Source organism: Mesoplodon densirostris, chromosome 1, assembly GCF_025265405.1.
Source record: "Mesoplodon densirostris isolate mMesDen1 chromosome 1, mMesDen1 primary haplotype, whole genome shotgun sequence".
NCBI classification, from domain to species: domain Eukaryota; kingdom Metazoa; phylum Chordata; class Mammalia; order Artiodactyla; family Ziphiidae; genus Mesoplodon; species Mesoplodon densirostris.
In genome coordinates, this window is record NC_082661.1 from 222,720,046 (window position 1) to 222,744,442 (window position 24,397).

Consider the following 24,397-nt stretch of genomic DNA (forward strand, 5'->3'; position numbering starts at 1 on the left):
AGAAATAAAATAATCTATTTAAGACTATTCCATTGCTAACCCTTAAGGTAAAGAATCAGACTCATCATTTTATTATTTCATTTATTAAAATGTAACATGTATTTTAACAGAATTTATTATTGAAACAAATTTCAGTGTTATCATTGACCTCCTGTTATGCTCTTCTAAAATTAGTGAGTATTTAAGTAAATTAACTCATCCAAAAGCAAAGACTTATTTCTTGCATCCGTTCTTCTATTATTCTAATAATTGGCTTTTAGGCAAGTCCCTGATGTTTTGTATTATTCTTTAAAAAAAAGGTGTAAGTATTATTAAAGATTACTCAGTATTTCCTCCAGTCAATAATTTTCTGTTATATTACACTAAGATGAGTTTCTCTGTATATACCTGAACTAAGAAAAAATTTCCTTTTCATTTGAAAACAGAATGACATTGATGAACTTGATCATATTCTCACATCAACATTCAAACAGGAGATACCATATTATGAGTTCCAATCACTCCAAACTGAAATCTACCCTCAAAAAGAATGTGAGTATTTTCCAAATGCATCAATTATTCTATTTGTCACATTTCAGTGTATGTAACTACTTAATAAATATTATAGCAATATTTATAATATAAATATTATAGCATTGCTGATGAAATGTTTTGACAATCCCCATCCCTGGTGAGAGAAGTGGTTTTTATTCTAAGGAAATATTTAGATAATGTGTGATGAAAATTGTTCATCATAACATTATTTATAGTTACCAAAAATGGAAATAACTTCCAAAGATAGGTAACTGATCAAATAAATTTTGGTGCATCTGTTAATGCAACCATCATAAACAAATTTTATCATAAATTGATTTGCTGGCTGGAGTGATGCTTTGATATATATTTAATCAAATAAAAGCAGGGTATACAGCAGTAGATAGAGTGTGATCCTCTGTTTTAAAAAGTATATATGTTTAATAACATATGTTTATATATATGTATATATATATACATATATATATAAAAATTGATGGTCTGGACAGATATGCCTCTGCTAACAGTTATGTTTGGGTTGTGCAATTTCGGAGATTACGTTTTTTTAGTTTGCTTTATCTGTATTTTGTACAATGACTACATATTATTTTTATCATATAAATATATATATACATATATAAAGAAAAGCATATATAGGAGATACTATAAAAAAATCATACTTTAAATTTTATCACGAGCTCAGTAGCATACTTTCTATATTAGTTTGTTTCTGCGTAATTGGTTGACACATTGTTTATAATACGTTTATATGCCCAGTATGTGCCAATCACTATGATGGAGATGTAATGGTGAGTAAGACAGGCATGGAGCAAAAGGATATTAGAGGTCTCCTGTACGCATACTGTAGGACTAATGAGCAGAGATTTTTTTCTGTGCTATTTGAAGCAGTTTTATCATCAGGCTGGCAGGCCTGAGGGAAGCAGGAAGAAAAGAATAGGAGCCTTAAGGCACAGCCGACTGTGATTCACCCAGATGTGCTAGAACCTGCATTATGTATGGTGAGGTTACATTATGGGGAAAGGTCAATGGTAGGCTAGTTTTGAATAACTAATTTGTGATAGTAGTGCAAACTTATTTTTATTTCCCATATACATTTTTTTCCCATATACATTTTAACAACACAATTCACTACAAAGGTTAGACATTAGGTTGGGATAGAAAAGGAACATGACATGATCTCTCACTTAAGACACTCATCATTTAACTGGAGAAACAAGATCATATATATGTAATAATAGAAAGAAACAAGGTGCTACACTTCATGAAATTCATTATACTGACAAAAGAATTTTAGAGAAAAGCTGGATTATTCTTCAGGCTATGCTTCCTAAAGGAGGTGGGATTTTACCTAGGTCTTGAATTATGTGTCTCAGTGAGAAAAGAGAAAGGAAACAGGAATTCTAAGGAAGAGAAAGTGTATCCAAAGGTATGAAGATGGAGTTATTACACAACTTTACAAATTCCCTCAGCATTATATTTGTTTAGGGTTGTGGAACGAGAATTGTGGGGTTGGAGAGGAGAGGATGGCTGTGGTCTCTCATTTTATAGATAAAGAATTCAAGGTGGGATTGAAAGTGCTTCTCAGTGTCTCATTTAGGTTGTAGGATACGAATTTTAGAGTTGGAAAGGATGGAATAGACTTGGTCCTTTATTTTTATAGAAAAGGAATTCTGGATTGGTTAAATTGGAGCACCTGATCATGTGGATCTGATTCAGTAGGTACGGGGTACAGTCAAGCTTCTGCTTTTCAAACAAGCTTCAAGGTAAAGCTGATGCCGCTCATGCTCAGACCTTTCACTGAGTATCAAGGGTTTAGAGCAGTGGTTCTCAAACTTGGTGCATATTATAATTAGCTGCAGAGCCTTCAGAATATCCCATGCCTAGGCCACACCCCCCAAATTAATGAAGAATCTGGGAGTGGGTTCCAGCTATCAGTACTTTTTAAAGTTTCCCAGATGATTCCAGTGGGCAGCCAAGTTTATCGATCCCTAATGGCTTCATATTACTCTCTCTTTACAAAGGTTAGAAAGTTAACAGCATATGAAAATTTTGAACCATTCTTAGAAAGTAATGATTATTCTGTATTTGAAAAACTATTTTTATAAAAAATTGCATTTTTAAAAAGAAGCTAAAAATGGAAAGTTCAATATAATCTAGGTGATTCATTCAGAAACCATATTGCTGGGTATTGCTAGATGGCAGATGCTATTAAACCCATAACAAGCAAATAACATAACATTAGGTTCTAATTCGTAGTGGAAGTGCAAAATAACATAACACAAATTACATAATAAAATATGCAAGATAGACATGAATATGGCTGAACTCATGTTTCGCTTGCCTCCTTGGCCCTGTAATCTTGGATCAATGTCAGCCTCAGAATATCTGGTCTTTAAGACCTTGCACCTATATTTTCATAATGTTTAAGTTGAATTGATGGTAAGATTTGAGAAGCCTTTATACATAAAGTGGAATTAATGGTAGGTTATTGAATAACTTCTCTAGAAACACCACTAGAGATATTCTGAGAGGTAAATTCAGCAAACAATGAATTGGGTATATTTACAAATGTCTGTCCCTGAAGACAGTTCTCCAATTATTTGGTGAAATGTTTCATTTATTAAACATTTATTTATTACTCTATATTTTAGCTGAAATAAATTGGAGGTTAGGACATTGTGAGGGGAAATAATCATAAGGAACTGACAGAGCATACTTTAGTATTGACCTGTCCTAAGGAGGAGACATGGAACTACCCTCAGATACCTATTGTTCTTTAAAAATATGAAATTAAATGCTATGTTAATCAAAACTATTTATCTTATTATTATTCCATCCTCTTTTCTTTTCCAAGTTGATTCTGGTAAATTCTGGATTTAGTCCCTGTCACTTCATTTATAATAAGTAAACTGCTATTCCGTGCCACTATGTCTTGGTCATTTTCACTTCTGTCTAGCCAATAAACTTCCTCATTTACTTTTTTTTCCCTTAGTCAGGCAAAGTTGAGGGGGGTGGGAGTGTTGCAGAGATAAGATAGAAAGTGTACAGGAAATCAAATCTGCTTTAATGTTCTCTTACCCTGTAATGCTTCATTATTGAATTAAAAATACCATTTTCCATTGATAAGAATTTTCCACTGAAAAAGTTCTCCCTGGAAGTAGAATATAATAAAAGGTTTCCAAATGAACTTGATATATTAATGCAATGTATCATACATGCACTTTGAACATAATAGTCATAGAAATAATTCCTAACAACTTTCTAGTGTGTGAATCATCAGGGCTTGTGAAATCAATATAGGAGATCATAACAGACAATGTTTCTGATATATAAGACACTAGAATAGAAGATATCAGAGTGCATCCCTTAAAATAAGAGTATCGCTGTGAGCAGCTTCCATTTTGGTTGTAGTTGTCTGTATAAACACACATGGTCTGAGCCATCAGGAGATCAGGTTGAATGACTTGACTTGGTGTAGTGGTGAGGTAGAACAGCACACCTGGACTAACACAATTGCTTTAGTCCTTCTGTAGCTCTCCCCTATCCTGAGTTTCAAGCCATATTCCAGAGTCTTATAAGTCTTAAGCTGCAGCAGGTATGTGAATTTCCCTAACTTCTCTTCCGAACCCTTCCAAAGGCTGGGTAATGCTGAGGATCTCTTGTTATTGATAGGAAAAAATAAGTTGTATCGCTTGTTTTTAAAAGTGGCTGGAGTTGCAGGTTAAATCTCCGGAAGTAACAGTCTGAGGAAAAGGAAACTAGGTTACTTTGAGGCAGATCATGTACCTTCATCCAGAAAGGAGAATGGTTTAACAAAGCCCATGCCAGTTTCTAGAAAAGCATGTCAAAATGTTTAACCATTTACAAAAAGTGGTAATATCTTAATCTGAAACAGGACAGCATGTGATCACCAGCGACATGTGGAAATATTAATTCAGTATATTATCTCCTAAAATGTCTGTGAAATGAGGAGCATGTAACTGGATATTCAGTACACATGTAGTAGTCACTGTGGCCCTAGGATTTATCTTGGACTTGTAATATCTTTAGGTTCACAGAAAATAGCTCATTTGCTATCTGAGTAGAGGAGAACTGAATGTCACTGAGTTGTTTCTTTTTATATCATCAAATAATTTAAACATGCAGAAAAATACAGAAAATAATATAAACAACACCTGTACCTGTCATTTAGGATTGCCAGATCTTAACATTTTGTCACATTTGCTTCAGATCTTTTTTTATAAGAAGTAAAATTCTACAGATATAGTCAAATTTTTCTGTTTCCCTTTGTGATTCCATACACTTGAAAAGTAACCATTACTTTAATTAAACTTATTGATGACCATTCCCTTGCAGTTCTTCATTCTTTTACTACATACATTTGTTTCCTTAATTCATATACAGTCATGTGCAATTTTGTAGATTTTGTGTAAATGATAATCATACTTTTTCTTCAATGTACTATTTTTGCCCAGTGTTAATTTTTTTATATTTATACATGTCTTTATGTAGATCTAGGTCATTCATTTGAAATATTCTATAGCATTGGATTGTTTGACTATACCACAGTATGTATCTGTTCTCCATTATTAACCATTATTATTAATGGGTAATAATGTTTTCAAATGTTTTATTGTTGCAATTAATTCTATCATGAACATTCTTACATATGAATTCCTATGCATATATGTTATAATTCCTCAGGAGATACGATTACCAATAGAATTTCTGAGTTAAACAGGTATGTACTTATTCTGTAGTGCTAGATATTTTCAAATTTCTGTGGAAGATACTTTTACTAATTTATAAATAATTCTACCAGCAGTATTGTGCCATTGTTCCACATCTTTTCTATGTTAAGAACTGTAAGTTAAATATATTTTTTGCAGTCTAACAGGCGGGAAGTGGTATCTCATGTTTTAATTGACATTGTCATTACAGATATAGTTGAGCATTTTTCTTCTGTTTATTTACATTTCATTTTTCCTCAGTGAATTTACATTTAATAGTCTTCATTTATTTATGTTGGTTATTTTTTTCTTACTGAATTTTGGGAGATTTCTCTCTCTCTCTCTCTCTCTGTCTATATATATATATATATATATATATATATATATATATATATATATATATATACTGGATAGTAACATTTGTCAGTTTATACATTGCAAATGTCTATTTAATTCATAGCTTGTCTTTTAATTTATATGTTATATTATGAAGCATATAATTAAATTCATCATAAAACTTGGTATCAGAGCTGATCCCCACCTCATTCTTGAAATTATTTTTGCTCTCCTTATTCCTTTAGTTGCCCTAAAGTTTAGTTGTCCTTTAGTTATCCTATATTTAGAATCAATTTGTCAAATTCCATGAAATACTCTAATAAAATTGAAAGAACATTGTAGATTAATTTAGTAAAAACTGTCATTTTTATTATACTTAACTCTCTGTGTCATAAGCATGATATTTATTTGGGTTTTTTAACATCTTTCCAAAAAAATATTTTTTGAAATTCTTAAAAACCGTTGTTAGCTTTATTTCTGTTTATTTCATGGTTTTGTTAACATCAAAACTATTATTTTAAAACTATTTGTGACTACTCCTTTTCTTGATACCTATGGGATTGAGCCAGGGATCTTCTAAATGTAGCATTGTTCTACATGGAAAGAAAAGTTTTTGAAAATGAGGAATTACTAATCTTATTCCCTGAAAAGAAAATTAGGAACAGATGGAAGCAATTATCAAGGATATTTTACAAAAAACAATTTTTAATGTCTTCCCAAAATATGAATTTCACAATGCATGAAGTTGTATGGACCTTTCTAGTTTTCATTTTAAACCACTGGAGAAGAAAATTGGGGCAATGAAGAAATCAATGCAAAGGAAAAGAAATGGTGAAGATTATTTCGCATTCTGACATGAGAAGTAATAGATGATAGGAAAAAATGTAGTCATGTAAACTCACTTCAAATTAGTAACAAACGCATCACTGTTGGTAAATACACAAAATTAGGAACAGATTCACACATAACACATTATCAAAACTTGTAGAGCTTGAGTGAATTGGAGCTTTGGCATGTAAATTGACTGTAAAATGATGGATTCTTCCACTTCATTTTTTTTGATAACATAACCTACCAGTGCAGATTTTCACATATCCTACCAAGGATATTTTTAGCATATTTTCAAGTTAATTTCATGAATTGATGGTTTAATTTGTATCAAATAATAATAAAATTAAACAACCACTTTGAATCCTGCAAAATGATTTTTTACTTGATTAACCAAAAAAAACACCCATTTTTTTCAGTATTATACTGCTATTATTCACTTTTACAGTGTTTCTTCAAGGAGTCTGTATTTCTCCAGATGTGAAGTTTGAAAATGAATGCTTATAAACATGACTATGGTTTAAGGATATAAGTAAAAATTAGGGAAGGAGGTGGGGGGAAAGGAAGAAAAATTTATATCGGAGCTAGAATTTGGCTTTCTCTATATTTGAGTTATTCCTCAGACCAGGAAGCACCTCTGACCTTGAGTCTACTGGGAACATAGGGAAGACAGAGCAATATGTCTTGCAGAATCAAAGAAACTTCCCTGGTCTCAGGCTGCATTGTAACACTGTAGAGATAGGCCATGTGCCATCCTGAGTCCAAAAAGCATTGAGGCCAACCCTTGACCACTTTGACCAATGAGTGGTTAACCTTCTCCACCTCTCAACAACATTCATAATTCGTTTCGCATTCTGCTCATTGCCATCACTGTAACATCACATAATTGTGTTGTTACAGTAAGGGAACAGTTGTGTAATAATTGAGGGCTCTGTAGTTATAGATGAAGAAGGTGAGTCTGCAAATGTAATATTTTCTCTCAATTAAGAAAACTTTGATCAAAAAAGATTCTGGGGCCTCCCTGGTGGCGCAGTGGTTGAGAGTCCGCCTGCCGATGCAGGGGATACGGGTTCGTGCCCCGGTCTGGGAGGATCCCATATGCCGCGGAGCAGCTGGGCCCGTGAGCCATGGCCGCTGGGCCTGCGCGTCCGGAGCCTGTGCTCCGCAACGGGAGAGGCCACGACAGTGAGAGGCCCGCGTACCGCAAAAAAAAAAAAAAAAAAGATTCTGTTAAGCAGTCTTATTTATTCATTTATATTACAAGTGTAAGCAAAGTGTCAGACACTCTTCTAGGCACTCCAGACACAGGGGACCATTATAGAAAAATCTGTTTTTATGGAGTTTTATTTTAGTGAGGGCAGCAGAAAAACAATAACAAAATAAGCAGTTTTATTTCAAAAGGGATACTGGTAATGACAAAAATACAATAAAGTGAGAGTATAGGGAGTTAGGAGGTGATGAAAAGTCATGCAAAGATTTTTAAATGGTTTGGTATCATCTAATTTACATTTTAAAAATTGTTGCTATAGAGAACAGATTACAGGTGTATGAGAATGGAAGCAGAGAAACCAGATAGGAGGCCATAGTGGTCTCAGGGAGACATGATGGTGGCTGTCACCTGGTGTTGGCAGTGGAGATGTTGACACTTGCTCTTACTTGGTAGATATTTGAAAGGGACGATGGTGACATATTGTCAAAAGCCCAGGAAGGAGGTCATATGTGGTATTCACAGCCATGGACTGGATGAGATCATTCGATAGAAAAGTATAGTTCAGAGCAAAAGTCTGAGTCCTGGGCAATGCAGTATTTAGAGATCTGGAAGAAAAGTTTCCATAAAAGGAGACTGACAGCAGGAATGCCGGCTGAAGTAGGAGTATGGTGTCTTAAGAGACAAGTGAAGAAAATGCTTCTGAGGGAAGAAAGTGATCAACCATGTCACATCCTACTTCAGAGAGTAAGAGTGGAAAATGCCACAAAATAATTTGTGATTTACAAAACTATTCATTAATACCAAAAATGCCCCCCAGTGGATCCAGGTGTTCCCCAAATCTTTGTACCAAGAATACCATGTAGATCTTTTGGTTTCTCCTTAAAGTCTGTATCAATGGATAGTGTCTCTAAAGCAAATATTGCGAAGATAAAGAAGTATAGTTCTGATTAACTGCTCCCCAAGACCCCCCAGATTCTGTAAAATATCTAAAAGTAATTGAATATTCAGACTGATTGAGAGCATGCAAGATGTTAACAAGTGAAAAAAAAAAAAGCACTATCCAGAAGAAACAGAGGAGAGGATTATGTCAAGTTTCTATTAACTGCCATTTGGACTCATTTTCTTTGTAGTGAACCTAAATTTCATTTGGTATATACCTTCCTTCATTTTAAGCATCTCCAAAGTTGAAGACTGAGTTTAGGTATATAGATATTTGGATAAGGAATGAATAGAAGCCTACAGGACAGATTATGAACAGGGCAGTATAAAATACAAGGACCAGGATAGCAGATGAGGAAAAAAAATGTAACAAATTAGTCTGAGAATCCAAAGTGTGTGATAACAGCAGGATTAACAGCACACGATAAAGAACAAGCTTTCAAGTTCAAGCACTTTGCTCCATTGTCTCAGTTACTTTCACATCATTCCTATCTAGCTGAGAACCAGCTTCTGACTGGAGTCATCCTGGAAGCCAGAAAGATGAGCTTTCTCACAGAAAGTTGAGAATTGCACTTTTACAGAAGAAATTCTTGGCAGTAATGGCAATCTGGGAAATAAGCATGACCTCTGCCCATGATATTTGACTGACTATAAGAAATTGTATCCTCCATGATCATTATCAACAGAATCCAAATGGAGATTCCTTCTGTAAGAATATAATGTGTGATGTTTGGTTGAAATATGTTTCTAACAATGCTTTACTTCTCACAGTGCTGTCAGATTGTGTTTCTCTAAGAAATAATTAAGGGAAATATCTTTTAGCATTAAACTGTCTGTTCTATTTGAATCCTTTCTGTTTACTACCCATGAGAAGATATTTTTAAAAATGTAAACCATGATAAAAGACGGACACCCTTAGAGAAACTGAATAGAATGGAGAGAAAGTCTAGTCCAGACATACTTTGTATCCTTTGCAGTTTTATTTCACTCTCTGTTAGGTTAATCTCAATTTTATTGGCTATCTACTCTTGCTTATTTATGCAAACCAAGCCCCATTCTTTTTTGTATTGATACTTTTGCTCTCAAACTTTAGTGGGCATCCGAATCGCTTGGAAGGTCTGTTAAAACTCGGATTGCTAGGCCCCATTTAGAATTTCTGATACCACAGATCTGGGGTGGGCCAAAGAATTTTACATTTTTCACAAATTCATAGATGATGCGGATGCTATCGGTCTGTGAATCACCAGGAAACCATTGATTGAACACAGCAGTAAAGGGTGGTACAATTTATTTTCTGTTCTTTCCTTTCCTTTTCTTTCCTTTTCTATTCCTTTCTTTTCTTTTCTTTGATAAGTTAAGTACCTGAATAAAATTGACATGAATAACATTAAAGTCAAGATAGCAGATTTTTTAAATTCAATCACTCCATGTCCCAGGACTAAAAATCATGGATACAGAATGAAGTAGTCTTAGAGTGATTGTTTATCTCAAAAATGCATTTTTTTGAGTATCATTATTAAAAATAAAAATAAACCCTCATGAATTCTTAGAAGTTTAACACACTTGGCTTCAAACTAGATACTCTTCTAGATACTGAGGGAAGATAGAGGAATGTGAGATAAATAAAATAAATAAAACCCATACACTCAGCAGGCACCCAAGAAGAGGGAAGAGAAAATAAAATCACAAAGATAAGTCTCACTAATGTAGTGTGTGCTGTACTAATAAGAACCAACACTTGCATTTTGTGTACTCTGTGTCAAGAATAATTCTAAGCACCTTACTTCCTTTATCTCATTTAATTCCTCTCAACAAACCCGTGGTAGGTAATATTTTAAACTCTGATTTACAGATGAGGCATTGAGAGTTTATATCATTTGCTCAAATGGTGGCAGGCCTGGGACTTGGATCCAGTCAGCCCGGCTGAGGTTATTGACCACTCCTCAGCCACTGCAGCCCTATACATTGTAAGGAGCTATAGCTCCAGGGGGTCACAGGAGCCCAGAGAAAGAGGGACAGTCGGAGGAAGCTTCCCAGGAAGATAATCTTACATTTAGAGGAAAGGTTATGAATTATTTCTGCTAAATTATTTAAAATTACTACTTTAATGAATAATTTATAAAGGCAAGTTTGAAATTATCTCCGATACTCTTTATGTTATTTTTTGCAGTCCCAGAAACATGGTGATTTTTGTTTCACAGTGCGTGATTTCCTTCAAATCACCACTTTTGCCTCTATGGGCAAATACTGTCCTTTAGGAAGGAGCCCTGTCTCTTTTTCTCACGGATTTATTCCTAGCGCCTAGGAGAGTTTCTAGCACTCAATAAATATTTACCACATTAATTTGATAATGGCAGCAAAGTTAACCATAGACTAAAATCATTGAAACCCTGGTAGGCATCAGGTATTAGACTAGTATTACTTGAGCTCCAAAAATAAAAGAGCTCTTCTTTGTAGGAATATAAGGCAGCTATACATAATGTCACTTTCTTTTCTTTTCTTTTTCTTTCCTTTCTTTACTTTCTACCTCTTATCTATGGCATCTGCCATTAACAGAATGAAACATTGGCATATGAGCCTTTTGAATGTGCTGCACTGAACTGTGTGCAGTGAATGAGACACAGATGCTCACCTCCTCTGGGTTGACACAAAAAAAATGTAGGTTTTTCAAGGTCAAAAGTAATAAGTTTAAATCTATAAGTTTATCATAGGGTGAGGGAAAAAACATAAATAGTGTCCATTACTAACTGATAACAGGAAATACTCTGTAATATTCACTCTTTTTTTTTTTTACATCTTTATTGGAGTATAATTGCTTAACAATGGTGTCTTACTTTCTGCTTTATAACAAAATGAATCAGCTATACATATACATATGTTCCTATATCCCCTCCCTCTTGCGTCTCCCTCCCACCCTCCCTATCCCACCCCTCCAGGCGGTCACAAGGCACCGAGCTGATCTCCCTGTGCTATGCGGCGGCTTGCCACTAGCTATCTACCTTACCTTTGGTAGTGAATATATGTCCATGCCACTCTCTCACTTTGACACAGCTTCCCCTTCCCCCTCCCCATATCCTCAAGTCCATTCTCTAGTAGGTCTGTGTCTTTATTCCTGTCTTACCCCTAGGTTCTTCAGGACATTTTTTTTCTTCTTAAATTCCATATATATGTGTTAGCTTATGGTATTTGTCTTTCTCTTTCTGACTTACTTCACTCTGTATGACAGACTCTAGGTCTATCCACCTCATTACAAATAGCTCAATTTCATTTCTTTTCATGGCTGAGTAATATTCCATTGTATATATGTGCCACATCTTCTTTATCCATTCATCTGATGATGGACACTTAGGTTGTTTCCATCTCTGGGCTATTGTAAATAGGGCTGCAATGAACATTTTGATACATGACTCTTTTTGAATTATGGTTTTCTCAGGGTATATGCCCAGTAGTGGGATTGCTGGGTCATATGGTAGTTCTATTTGTAGTTTTTTAAGGAACCTCTATACCGTTCTCCATAGTGGCTGTACCAATTCCCATTCCCACCAGCAGTGCAAGAGTGTTCCCTTTTATCCACACCCTCTCCAGCATTTATTGTTTCTAGATTTTTTGATGATGGCCATTCTGACTGGTGTGAGATGATATCTCATTGTAGTTTTGATTTGCATTTCTCTAATGATTAAAGATGTTGAGCATTCTTTCATGTGTTTGTTGGCAGTCTGTATATCTTCTGTGCAGAAATGTCTATTTAGGTCTTCTGCCCATTTTTGGATTGGGTTGATTGCTTTTTTGTTATTGAGCTGCATGAGCTGCTTATAAATTTTGGAGATTAATCCTTTGTCAGTTGCTTCATTTGCAAATATTTTCTCCCATTCTGAGGGTTGTCTTTTGGTCTTGTTTATGGTTTCCTTTGCTGTGCAAAAGCTTTTAAGTTTCATTAGGTCCCATGTGTTTATTTTTGTCTTTATTTCCATTTCTCTAGGAGGTGGGTCCAAAAGGATCTTGCTGTGATTTATGTCGTAGAGTGTTCTGCCTATGTTTTCCTCAAAGAGTTTAATAGTTTTTGGCCTTACATTTAGGTCTTTAATCCATTTTGAGCTTATTTTTGTGTATGGTGTTAGGGAGTCATCTAATCTCATACTTTTACATGTCCCTGTCCAGTTTTCCCAGCACCACTTATTGAAGAGGCTGTCCTTTCTCCACTGTACATTCCTGCCTCCTTTATCAAAGATAAGGTGACCATATGAGCGTGGGTTTACCTCTGGGCTTTCTATCCTGTTCCATTGATCTATCTTTCTGTTTTTGTGCCAGTACCATACTGTCTTGATAACTGTAGCTTTGTAGAATAGTCTGAAGTCCGGGAGCCTGATTCCTCTAGCTCCATTTTTCTTTCTCAAGATTGCTTTGGCTATTCGGGGTCTTTTGTGTTTCCATACAAATTGTGAATTTTTTTGTTCTAGTTCTGTGAAAAATGCCAGTGGTAGTTTGATAGGGATTGCACTGAATCTGTAGATTGCTTTGGGTAGTAGAGTCATTTTCACAATGTTGATTCTTCCAATCCAACAACATGGTATATCTCTCCATCTATTTGTATCATCTTTAATTTCTTTCATCAGTGTCTTATAGTTTTGTGCATACAGGTCTTTTGTCTCCTTAGGTAGGTTTATTCCTATATATTTTATTCTTTTTGTTGCAATGGTAAATGGGAGTGTTTTCTTGATTTCACTTTCAGATTTTTCATCATTAGTATATAGGAATGCCAGAGATTTCTGTGCAATAATTTTGTATCCTGCTACTTTACCAAATCCATTGATTATCTCTAGTAGTTTTCTGGTAGCATCTTTAGGATTCTCTATGTATAGTATCATGTCATCTGCAAACAGTGACAGCTTTACTTCTTCTTTTCCAATTTGGATTCCTTTTATTTCCTTTCCTTTTCAGATTGCTGTGGCTAAAACTTCCAAAACTATGTTGAATAAGAGTGGTGAGAGTGGACAACCTTGTCTTGTTCCTGATCTTAGTGGAAATGGTTTCAGTTTTTCACCATTGAGGACGATGTTGGCTGTGGGTTTGTCATATATGGCCTTTATTATGTTGAGGAAAGTTCCCTCTGTGCCTACTTTCTGCAAGGTTTTTATCATAAATGGGTGTTGAATTTTGTCAAAAGCTTTCTCTGCATTGATTGAGATGATCATATGGTTTTTCTCCTTCAGTTTGTTAATATGGTGTATCACGTTGACTGATTTGCGTATATTGAAGAATCCTTGCATTCCTGGAATAAACCCCACTTGATCATGGTGTATGATCCTTTTAATGTGCTTTTGGATTCTGTTTGCTAGTATTTTGTTGAGCATTTTTGCATGTATGTTCATCAGTGATATTGGCCTGTAGTTTTCTTTCTTTGTGACATCCTTGTCTGGTTTTGGTATGAAGGTGATGGTGGCCTCGTGTTTGGGAGTGTTCTTCCCTCTGCTATATTTTGGAAGAGTTTGAGAAGGATAGGTGTTAGCTCTTCTCTAAATGTTTGATAGAATTCGCCTGTGAAGCCATCTGGTCCTGGGCTTTTGTTTGTTGGAAGATTTTTAATCACAGTTTCAATTTCAGTGCTTGTGATTGGTCTGTTCATATTTTTATTTCTTCCTGATTCAGTCTTGGCAGGTTGTGCATTTCTAAGAATTTGTCCATTTCTTCCAGGTTGTCCATTTTATTGGCATAGAGTTGCTTGTAGTAATCTGTCATGATCTTTTGCATTTCTGCAGTGTCAGTTGTCACTTTTCCTTCTTCATTTCTAATTCTATTGATTTGAGTCTCCTCCCTTTTTTTCTTGATGTGTCTGGCTAACGGTTTATCAATTTTGTTTATCTTCTCAAAGAACCAGCTTTTAGTTTTATTGATCTTTGCTATTGTTTCCTTCATTTCTTTTTCATTTATTTCTGATCTGATTTTTATGATTTCTTTCCTTCTGCTAACTTTGGGGGTGTTTTGTTCTTCTTTCTCTAATTGCTTTAGGTGTAAGGGTACGTTGGTTATTTGAGATTTTTCCCGTTTCTTGCAGTAGGATTATACTGCTCTAAACTTCCTTCTTAGAACTGCTTTTGCTGCATCCCATAGGTTTTGGGTCATCGTGTCTCCATTGTCATTTCTTTCTAGGTATTTTTTGATTTCCTCTTTGATATCTTCAGTGACCACTTTGTTATTAAGTAGTGTATTGTTTAGCTTCCATGTGTTTGTATTTTTTACAGATCTTTTCCTGTAATTGATAACTAGTCTCATAGCGTTGTGGTTGGAAAAGATACTTGATACAATTTCAGTTTTCTTAAATTTACCAAGGCTTGATTTGTGACCCAAGATATGATCTATTCTGGAGAATGTTCCATGAGCACTTGAGAAAAATGTGTATTCTATTGTTTTTGGATGGAATGTCCTATAAATATCAATTAAGTCCATCTTGTTTAATGTATCATTTAAAGCTTGTGTTTCCTTATTTATTTTCATTTTGGATGATCTGTCTATTGGTGAAAGTGGGGTGTTGAAGTCCCCTACTATGAATGTGTTACTGTCGATTTCCCCTTTTATGGCTGTTAGTATTTGCCTTATGTATTGAGGTGCTCCTATGTTGGGTGCATAAATATTTACAATTGTTATATCTTCTTCTTGGATCGATCCCTTGATCATTATGTAGTGTCCTTCTTTGTCTCTTCTAGTAGTCTTTATTTTAAAGTCTATTTTTTCTGATACGAGAATTGCTGCTCCAGCTTTCTTTTGGTTTCCATTTGCATAGAATATCTTTTTCCATCCTCTTACTTTGAGTCTGTATGTGTCTCTAGGTCTGAAGTGGGTCTCTTGTAGACATAGCATATATATGGGTCATGTTTTTGTATCCATTCAGCCAATCTGTGTCTTTTGGTGGGAGCATTTAGTCCATTTACATTTAAGGTAATTATCGATATGTATGTTCCTAATCCCATTTTCTTAATTGTTTTGGGTCATTATTGTAGGACTTTTCCTTCTGTTGTGTTTCTTGCCTAGAGAAGTTCCTTTAGCATTTGTTGTAAAGCTAGTTTGGTGGTGCTGAACTCTCTCAGCTTTTGCTTGTCTGTAAAGGTTTTAATTTCTCCATCAAATCTGAATGAGATCCTTGCTGGGTAGAGTAATCTTGGTTGCAGGTTTTTCTCCTTCATCACTTTAAATATGTCCTGCCACTCCCTTCTGGCTTGCAGAGTTTCTGCTGAAAGTTCAGCTGTTATCCTTATGGGGATTCCCTTGTGTGTTATTTGTTGTTTTTCCCTTGCTGATTTTAATATGTTTTCTTTGTATTTAAATTTTGACAGTTTGATTAATATGTGCCTTGGCGTATTTCTCCTTGGATTTATCCTGTATGGGACTCTCTGTGCCTCCTGGACTTGATTAACTATTTCCTTTCCCATATTAGGGAAGTTTTCAACTATAATCTCTTCAAATATTTTCTCAGTCCCTTTCTTTTTCTCTTCTTCTTCTGAAACCCCTATAATTTGAATGTTGGTGCACTTAATGTTGTCCCAGAGGTCTCTGAGACTGTCCTCAGTTCTTTTCATTCTTTTTTCTGTCTTCTGCTTTGCAGTAGTTATTTCCACTATTTTATCTTCCACGTCACTTATCCGTTCTTCTGCCTCAGTTATTCTACTATTGATCCCATCTAGAGTATTTTTAATTTCATTTATTATGTTTCTAATCGTTGCTTGATTCATCTTTAGTTCTTCTAGGTCCTTGTTAACAGTTTGTTTTATTTTATCTATTCTGTTTCCAAGATTTGAATCATCTTTACTATCATTATGCTGAATTCTTTTTCAGGTAGACTGCCTATTTCCTCTTCATTTGTTAGGTCTGGTGGATTTTTATCTTGCTCCTTCTCCTGCTGTGTGTTTTTCTGTCTTCTCATTTTGCTTATCTTACTGTGTTTGGGGTCTCCTTTTTGCAGGCTGCAGGTTCATAGTTCCCATTGTTTTTGGTGTCTGTCCCCAGTGGCTAAGGTTGTTGTTTCAGTGGGTTGTGTAGGCTTCCTGGTGGAGGGGACTAGTGCCTGTGTTCTGGTGGGTGAGGCTGGATCTTGTGTTTCTGGTGGGCAGGTCCACGTCTGGTGGTGTGTTTTGGGGTGTCTGTGGACTTTTTATGATTTTAGGCAGCCTCTCTGCTAATGGGTGGCGTTGTGTTCCTGTCTTGCTAGTTGTGTGGCATAGGGTGTCCAGCACTGTAGCTTGCTGGTCGTTGAGTGAAGCTGGGTGCTGGTGTTGAGATGGACATCTCTGGAAAATTTTCGCCGTTTGATATTATGTGGAGCTGGGAGGTCTCTTGTGGACCAGTGTCCTGAAGTTGGCTCTCCCACCTCAGAGGCACAGCACTGACTCCTGGCTGCAGCACCAAGAGCCTTTCATCCACAGGGCTCCTCAATTTGGGATGATTCGTTGCCTGTTCATGTATTCCACAGATGCAGGGTACATCAAGTTCATTGTGGAGCTTTAATCCGCTGCTTCTGAGGCTGCTGGGAGAGATTTCCCTTTCTCTTCTTTGTTCACACCCCTCCTGGGTCTCAGCCTTGGATTTGACCCCGCCTCTGCGTGTAGATCGCCGGAGGGCGTCTGTTCTTTGATCGGGCAGGACGGGGTTAAAGGAGCAGCTGCTTCGGGGACTCTGGCTCTCTCAGGCGGGGGGGGGGGGGGGGAGAAGCACGGAGGCGGGGCGAGCCTGCGGCATGACGTTGCAGTAGCCCGAGGCGCTCCGTGCGCTCTCCCGGGGAAGCCGTCTCTGGATCCCGGGACCCCGGCAGTGGCAGGCTGGACAGGATCTCCGGAAGGTAGGTGTGGATAGTGACCTGCGCTCGCACACAGGCTTCCTGGCGGTGGCAGCAGCAGCCCCAGCGTCCCACGCCCGTCTCTGGGGTCCGCGCTTTTAGCCGCGACTCGCGCCCGTCTCTGGAGCTCCTTTAAGCAGCGCTCTTAATCCCCTCTCCTCGCACACCTGGAAACAAAGAGGGAAGAAAAAGTCCCTTTCCTCTTAGGCAGCTCCAGACTTTTCCCCGGACTCCCTCCTGTCCAGCCATGGCACACTAACCCCCTGCAGGCTGTGTTCACGCCGCCAACCCCAGTCCTCTCCCTGAGCTCCAACCGAAGCCCGAGCCTCAGCTCCCAGCCCCGCCTGCCCCAGCGGGTGAGCTGACAAGCCTCTCGGGCTGGTGAGTGCTGGTCGGCACCAATCCTCTGTGTGGGAATCTCTCCGCTTTGCCCTACCCAGGTACGTGGGGAGTTTCTTGCCTTTTGGGAGGTCTGAGGTCTTCTTCCAGCGTTCAGTAGGTGTTCTGTAGGAGTTGTTCCACCTGTAGCTGTATTTCTGGTGTACCTGTGGGAAGGAAGGTGATCTCCGCGTCTTACTCTTCCGCCATCTTCCTAAAGTTACTTCACTCTTTTTTTAAAGAAAAATGCAAGCAAGAGTTAGCTTCAGTTACACACACACACACATGCACAGCAACTTGCTTTTTTAAATTGTAAATTGAATAAATTAATCCTTAAGGAACTCCCTCTTACTTTTGCAGCTGTTGTGCATGATAATTTTCAAACCTAGAGTGTCTATCCTCTGACACTCTTGACAGGTCTAGAACACCCCCCCCCCCACCCCCATACTACCCAGTCACTACCCTACCTGCAAGCCATCTCCCTGTGCTTCCTAAAGGGACTCCTTTGCTCTCTGGATTATGCCATTACCAGATAGTTACAGAATATCTTTTTAGTGTCACTGCAGGTGTAAAGATTCACTGCATGACTCTGGGAAGAATAGGAACTCAAAAATGTAGAAGAACTTGGTTTTTTATGTCTTGTTATGGTTTACCAAAAACACCACAGTCATTTTCCTCACTGAATTAATCAAGATTCTCCAGAGAAATGGAATGAAGAGAATAGACTGAGAGAAAAAGACAGAGAGAGTTTTACTTTAAGGAACTGGCTCACGGGATTGTGAGGCTGGCAATTCTGAAACCTGCAGGGCGGACCAACAAGCTGACAGGTCCAGCAGAAGTTGATGTTACAGCCTTGAGTCCAAAGGCAGTCTGGAAACTGAATTCCTTCCTCTCTGGTGAACCTCAGTCTTTTCTCCTAGGGCCTTCAACTGATTGGGTGAGGCTTTCCCACATTATGGAGGGTAATTGGGTTGGTCACATTCTACTTACTTAAATATTAATCACATCTAAAAAAATGCTTTCACAGTAACATCCAGGCTGGTGTTTGACCAAACAACTGGGCACCATAACCAAGACAGTTGACACATAAAATTAACCATCACACTCCCCATCATCCTATTGTTCAGATGTCAGCAGCCCTAAACAACTGTAATCCACCCACACACATTTTGGGATCCCCAGCAATCAGTTTGAAAAATGCTGGTCAATAGATTTGCAAAGCAACTGTAACCCAGTGGATAGAAAAATCTCTCAAAATAACCTATCCTGGTTTACAGACTTGAGGAAGTGTTGATGGTGTGGTAACAGCTGCAATTTGGGTCATGTACATACTATAAACTCTTGATCAAGGAACAGTAGATATTGATTACAGTGTTAAGATATGTTGAATTGTAGCACTATTACCAGTTTCCTATTTCATGAGAGTGCCTTTCCTGTTTCCTGAGAGTGAGGTTACCACGTTTTGCTTAGTGTAGAAAACTAAATAATTGCCTCCTAAAGATAGATATCCACATCCTAGTTCCTAGATCTGTGACTTTGTTACCTTACATGGCAAAAGGAGCTCGGCAGCCCTATTTCAGAATACGTCCTCTTCCACAAAACAAGTGTTCTGTGGTGATTATTAATGTTTAGTGACACAGGAGCTCAGTTCATAACTAATGTGCTCTACTCGAAGACACACATGTCTCGTTTGATTTAGCGCTCTGTAATCGTGTTGCCAGCAGCCACCCCATCAACACCCCAACCTGTGCTGCTCCGTGACAGTGGTCTGTCCCCTTCTCTAATGAATACTCTTTCTCTTCTGCCTTGTAACTTTGTAGCCATAACCCTGAATGGTATCTTAAACCACCTCTTTCCTTCAGAGCTATAAAGTCAATCATCTAGTCCCGTTAACTTTTCTTTGGGAATGTCTGGCATCTCTGCCCTTGTCCATTTTTACCGCCACCACTCTCATTCAGGCCTTCCTCCTGAAAAAGCTTTCTAGGAGGTTTCCCTAACATGCTTCACCTTTCTTTCCAACCATCCTACACTTAGGTGCTTCCCAAATCACTCTCAGATTCCATTTATATTCTGTCCCTATATTACATATGCTGGTGTTCCCAAAGCTCTCTCTCCAGCCCCTTTATTGCCCAAAAAATTTTCCCAGATATTTTCCTGCCTTAGTTCACGTTTATTATCAAAATTATTTAATATTGGGCTTCCCTGGTGGCACAGTGGTTGAGAGTCTGCCTGCCGCTGCAGGGGACACGGGTTTGTGCCCTGGTCCGGAAAGATCCCACATGCCACGGAGCGGCTGGGCCCGTGAGCCATGGCCGCTGAGCCTGCGCGTCCGGAGCCTGCGCTCCACAACAGGAGAGGCCACGGCAGTGAGAGCCCCACGTACTGAAAGAAAAAAAATTATTTAATATTTTTTAAAGAATAAATCAGGTTCTCAAGACTCCAAGAAGTCCTTAAAAAATGCCAAATACGCCTTACTAATGAAATCACGCATCTCTGCCAGATAAGTTGATTTACTGCTTGGTGGTATTACATTCCTTGGCTTTCCATGTGAAACCCATACAAGGACATTGGGTAGCTTTCTACCTGTAAGGCATGGCCTGGTGGTAGTCAGCCATCTGATCCCAACCCAGCCCAAGTTGTTTCCACACTCTTGCTGTTCCAGGTTTCCTGGATCTTTCTAGGCTCTTTCCTGGCTTCTTTCTAGGTTCTTGGTCCCTTTGCTGTTAAGAATCAGAAGAGACAAAATTGGTAATTTTCAAAGGGTATTTTTTAAATGAACACAGAGGAACACAGTACAATCACACATGGATATACATAAGGTTTCTAGAGATTTCTTATTTTAACCAGAGGTTAGCCACAGCTTGGGCTGGTTAAACGTGGATCAGCTCCACTCTTTTTATTTCCTCATCACTGTCTGGGTTCAGTAGTGGAAAGTGGACTATAAACAACCCTATTCAAATGCTGTGAGATTTAATTTTAATTAATACCAATTCCAGGAACTGCTAATTAGAAATGCACTTGCCTCTTTGCTTCCTCACATTACCTCCAGACATGGACTCCAAGCTTCCCACTCTTATATTTTTTGTAATATGAGAGATAACAGATTGCACCAAAGGCCTTTAATGGACCATTATTTCCCATGTGCATTTAACTTACAGTATCAAGATTTTAGAAATACGATAATCTTGGTAGTATTTTTGGTTGCTTGACATTCTAAATAGGATTAAATGTCTACTCTTGCAACAGACGGGAAGAGTGACACCTCACATGTTGTATGTGTGCTTCTCCTGTCACAGAGCAATCAGATTCATAAACCCAGCAATGCTCTGTCTTACAGATCCACAGAAATACTAACATTTCATCAGACTCCAAATCCTGTGATGAAAGGAATGAAAATCATTACCTTTCTTCAAGCTTCACAAATATCATCCTTACTCCTTTAGTTGGTACCTGATTAGCATCAGGGAACATTACCCTAAAACCATCTGTGGCATGGCCTCTAGCTCAGAAGAATGTCCTAAATCCTACAATTCTGTAGGAATCCAACCTTACAGTTTCATAAATGAAGAAACTGAGGTGCAGGGAAATGAAAGAACTTTCACAAGCACCACGTAGTTGCTGGGATTAGAATGCAGATCTCCTGACTTTTTATCTTCTCTTTTTTTGTGTGCTTCATTGTTTTGTCCTTTAGTGGCCACCCGGTCCTCACACATTGAGTGAATAAAGATTTACTATGCCAGATAGTGATTTAAGAGAACAGTGGATTACATGGTCATGCACTTCCAGTTTGCATACTCATCTTACTTAAAAATTTTTAAAGCTAACCCAGGACATATTCCCATTTTATTATTCTGGTGAGCTAGGTTAATGTTTTGGAAGCTTGGTTTGATAACGTCAATCTAATTATTGGCCGTCGTTTATAGGGATTATATGCAACTGTTGGAAATGGCTCAGCCCAAACAAACATTTCTTTACTAGGTTCTAGCTCACCTGTTTATTTTTATTTGCAAAAACTAGTGAAATTGGATTTTCATTGAAAAATTCCCCTGTCAGACACTTAATTCTGTTCCTCTGAAATTACCATTTGACAGACATTGGCTGAAACAACTGAAAACTGAAAATTTATTTTGTCCGGAAAAAAAGTCAAAAGCAAATTGGTCACACCTTAGTGTGAGTTGACTTCTTTATTCACACCTTGATAACAGAAACAGATATAAAGAATTATATCTTCATTAATTAAATGAAAATTGCCGTGAAATGAAGCAGATGTTATACTGCAGATTAAACACATTCTAAAAAGTTTTTTTAAAATATCTTCTTAAGGAATCTATTATTTTAATCTAATAGGTAAGATTAACCTTGCAAAAGAAATGCTGTGAGTTTAAGAAAATAACTAAATGGTCTTTAGGTCTCATAGGACTTCTGCTTCTGATTAAGATGTACAACATCATAAGAGTCTGTTGTTCTTATTGTAATAGTAAGGAAAAAGCAAGGTGATCTTCAAAATCACTGTTACTTTTTTAAATACAGCAGAAAATGAATGACGAAAGAAATCTAAATGAACTAAATTCCAGAAAGGGAAAAGTCCTTCACAAAAGAGAAGAAACTCATGACTTCTTTCATCCCTTACAAAACAGGAGGATAAGAACTCACTATAGATGAGGAGTAAAGAGAAACCACCTGAACATTTAGCAAACAGTTAATGGCTATTCTTAGGCTACTGTGATGGATGAAAATCCCAAAGAGTCCCTGTTACAGAGTGGGTCTGTATCACCCACTAACTCTCTTTTGTAGTCTGTCATAAGTGCACAGAGCTAGTATACCAATGGCTGGACAAGGGCAGTAAGGTTGAGAGATATCCTTAAAATCCCTGAGGACCACTAGTGGCTGCTAAAGAGTGAGAGTGGGACAGGGTTGCTGAGACAAATCCCATCAAAGCTTTTGCCATATGGAAAGCAGCAGCAGACAGATTCTAAATACAAAGAGGCATAAAAGTGGAAAAAACACCTCCAAGCTATTGGGATAATAAGAGTCTGCCTTAACTGAGTGTATACAGAGGCCCCCCAAAATCTGAGCAAGATATTCTTTAAAAAAAATTTTTTTTTTATTTTTAACATCTTTATTGGAGTATAATTGCTTTACAGTGGTGTGTTAGTTTCTGCTTTATAACAAAGTGAATCAGCTATACATATATCTCTTCCCTCTTGCATCTCCCTCCCACCCTCCCTATCCCACCCCTCTAGGTGGTACAAACCACCGAGCTGATCTCCCTGTGCTATGCGGCTGCTTCCCACTAGCTATCTGTTTTACGTTTGGTAGTGTATATATGTCCATGCCACTCTCTCACTTTGTCCCAGCTTACCCTTCCCCCTCCCCATATCCTCAAGTCCATTCTCTAGTAGGTCTGTGTCTTTATTCCCGTCCTGAGCAAGATTTTCTGATGTGAAAAATTCTGGAGGCAGAACTGGAGAGAAAAAAAAGAGCCATCCTGTGACCCAAAGGCTGGCAGCCAGTCTGTAGAGCAACAGAGATTTCTTGAGTCTCACCAAAGCTCAGATCCCAAGCTGTGCTGAAGAAAGTTATGATTTTGCCCTCAAAATATTTGAAGCCAGTGGTTAACTAAATCGAAGTAAAGCCTCAGAAAATGACCAAGTTCTGCTCACTTACAGATTAATTTGAATCAGCTTCCAAGTCTAGTTGTCTGACTGAAGAAAGGGTATGCCTTATTCTGGGGGTAAATATTATTTATTTCAGTCCTTTAGTACAGTGTTCAGCATGCAATATAAAATTACAAGGAACACAAAGAAGGAATGAAAGATGACCTGTGGTCAAGAAAAGAGACAGTCATTAGAGGCAAACACAGAAATGTCCAGATGGTGAAATAATTCGGATAAGAACATTAAAATAACTATGATAAATATGTTACAGAATCTATTGTAAAAGTTGCACAACATGCATAAAGAGATGGAAATTTCATCAGAGCATTGGAAATTATAATAAAAAACAAAAGGAGATGCTAGAAACATAAAATATCAGAAAATTTTTAGATATTTCATGGGCCTAATTGTAGAAAGAACAGAAGAGAAAAGAATCAGTTTACTTGAAGACAGTCAAAGTATTCAAGCTGATAAAGAGAGGAAAAATCCAGAGTCTAAGTAAAGCCTTAAAAAAAGAACAAGCTCAGCTCATCTACATATTAATTTGGCTCAGTTTTGACTCAAGATCTATGAGATAATACTACATGATCAAACATGTATAATTGAATTCTCAAAGTAAAGATGAGAGAGAATGAGGCAGAAAAATATTTGAAGAAATAATGGCTGAGAATGATCCAAAATTGAGGAATGACATTAACCCACAGATTTAATAAGCTCTGCAACCCCCTAGTAGAATATATACAAAAATATTATACCTACACATACCATACTTAAAGGTGTGTATAGGTATAATATTTTTGTATATATTCTACTAGGGGTGAAAATCAAAGATAAAGAGAAAATTTTAAAAGTGCCTGTGGTAGGGGTGGGGATGAGGATGCGTGTGTTGAGGAAAGCACATACCATACAGAAAACAATTATAAGAATTACGTCTGACTTCTCATTAGAAATAGAGGGCAGA

The 24,397-nt window shown here is 37.4% G+C and overlaps 1 protein-coding gene across 6 annotated transcripts in view; it reads left to right on the forward strand.

Moving 5' to 3' along the window:
- The window catches only part of BANK1 (B cell scaffold protein with ankyrin repeats 1), a 330,740-nt gene that overhangs the window by 110,441 nt on the left and 195,902 nt on the right, over positions 1–24,397 (forward strand). For all 6 annotated transcript variants that reach the window (XM_060095040.1, XM_060094993.1, XM_060095029.1 and 3 more), the window contains exon 6: positions 426–531. In XM_060095040.1, coding sequence (XP_059951023.1) covers positions 426–531 — 106 coding nt within the window. The remainder of the gene's footprint in view (positions 1–425; positions 532–24,397) is intronic.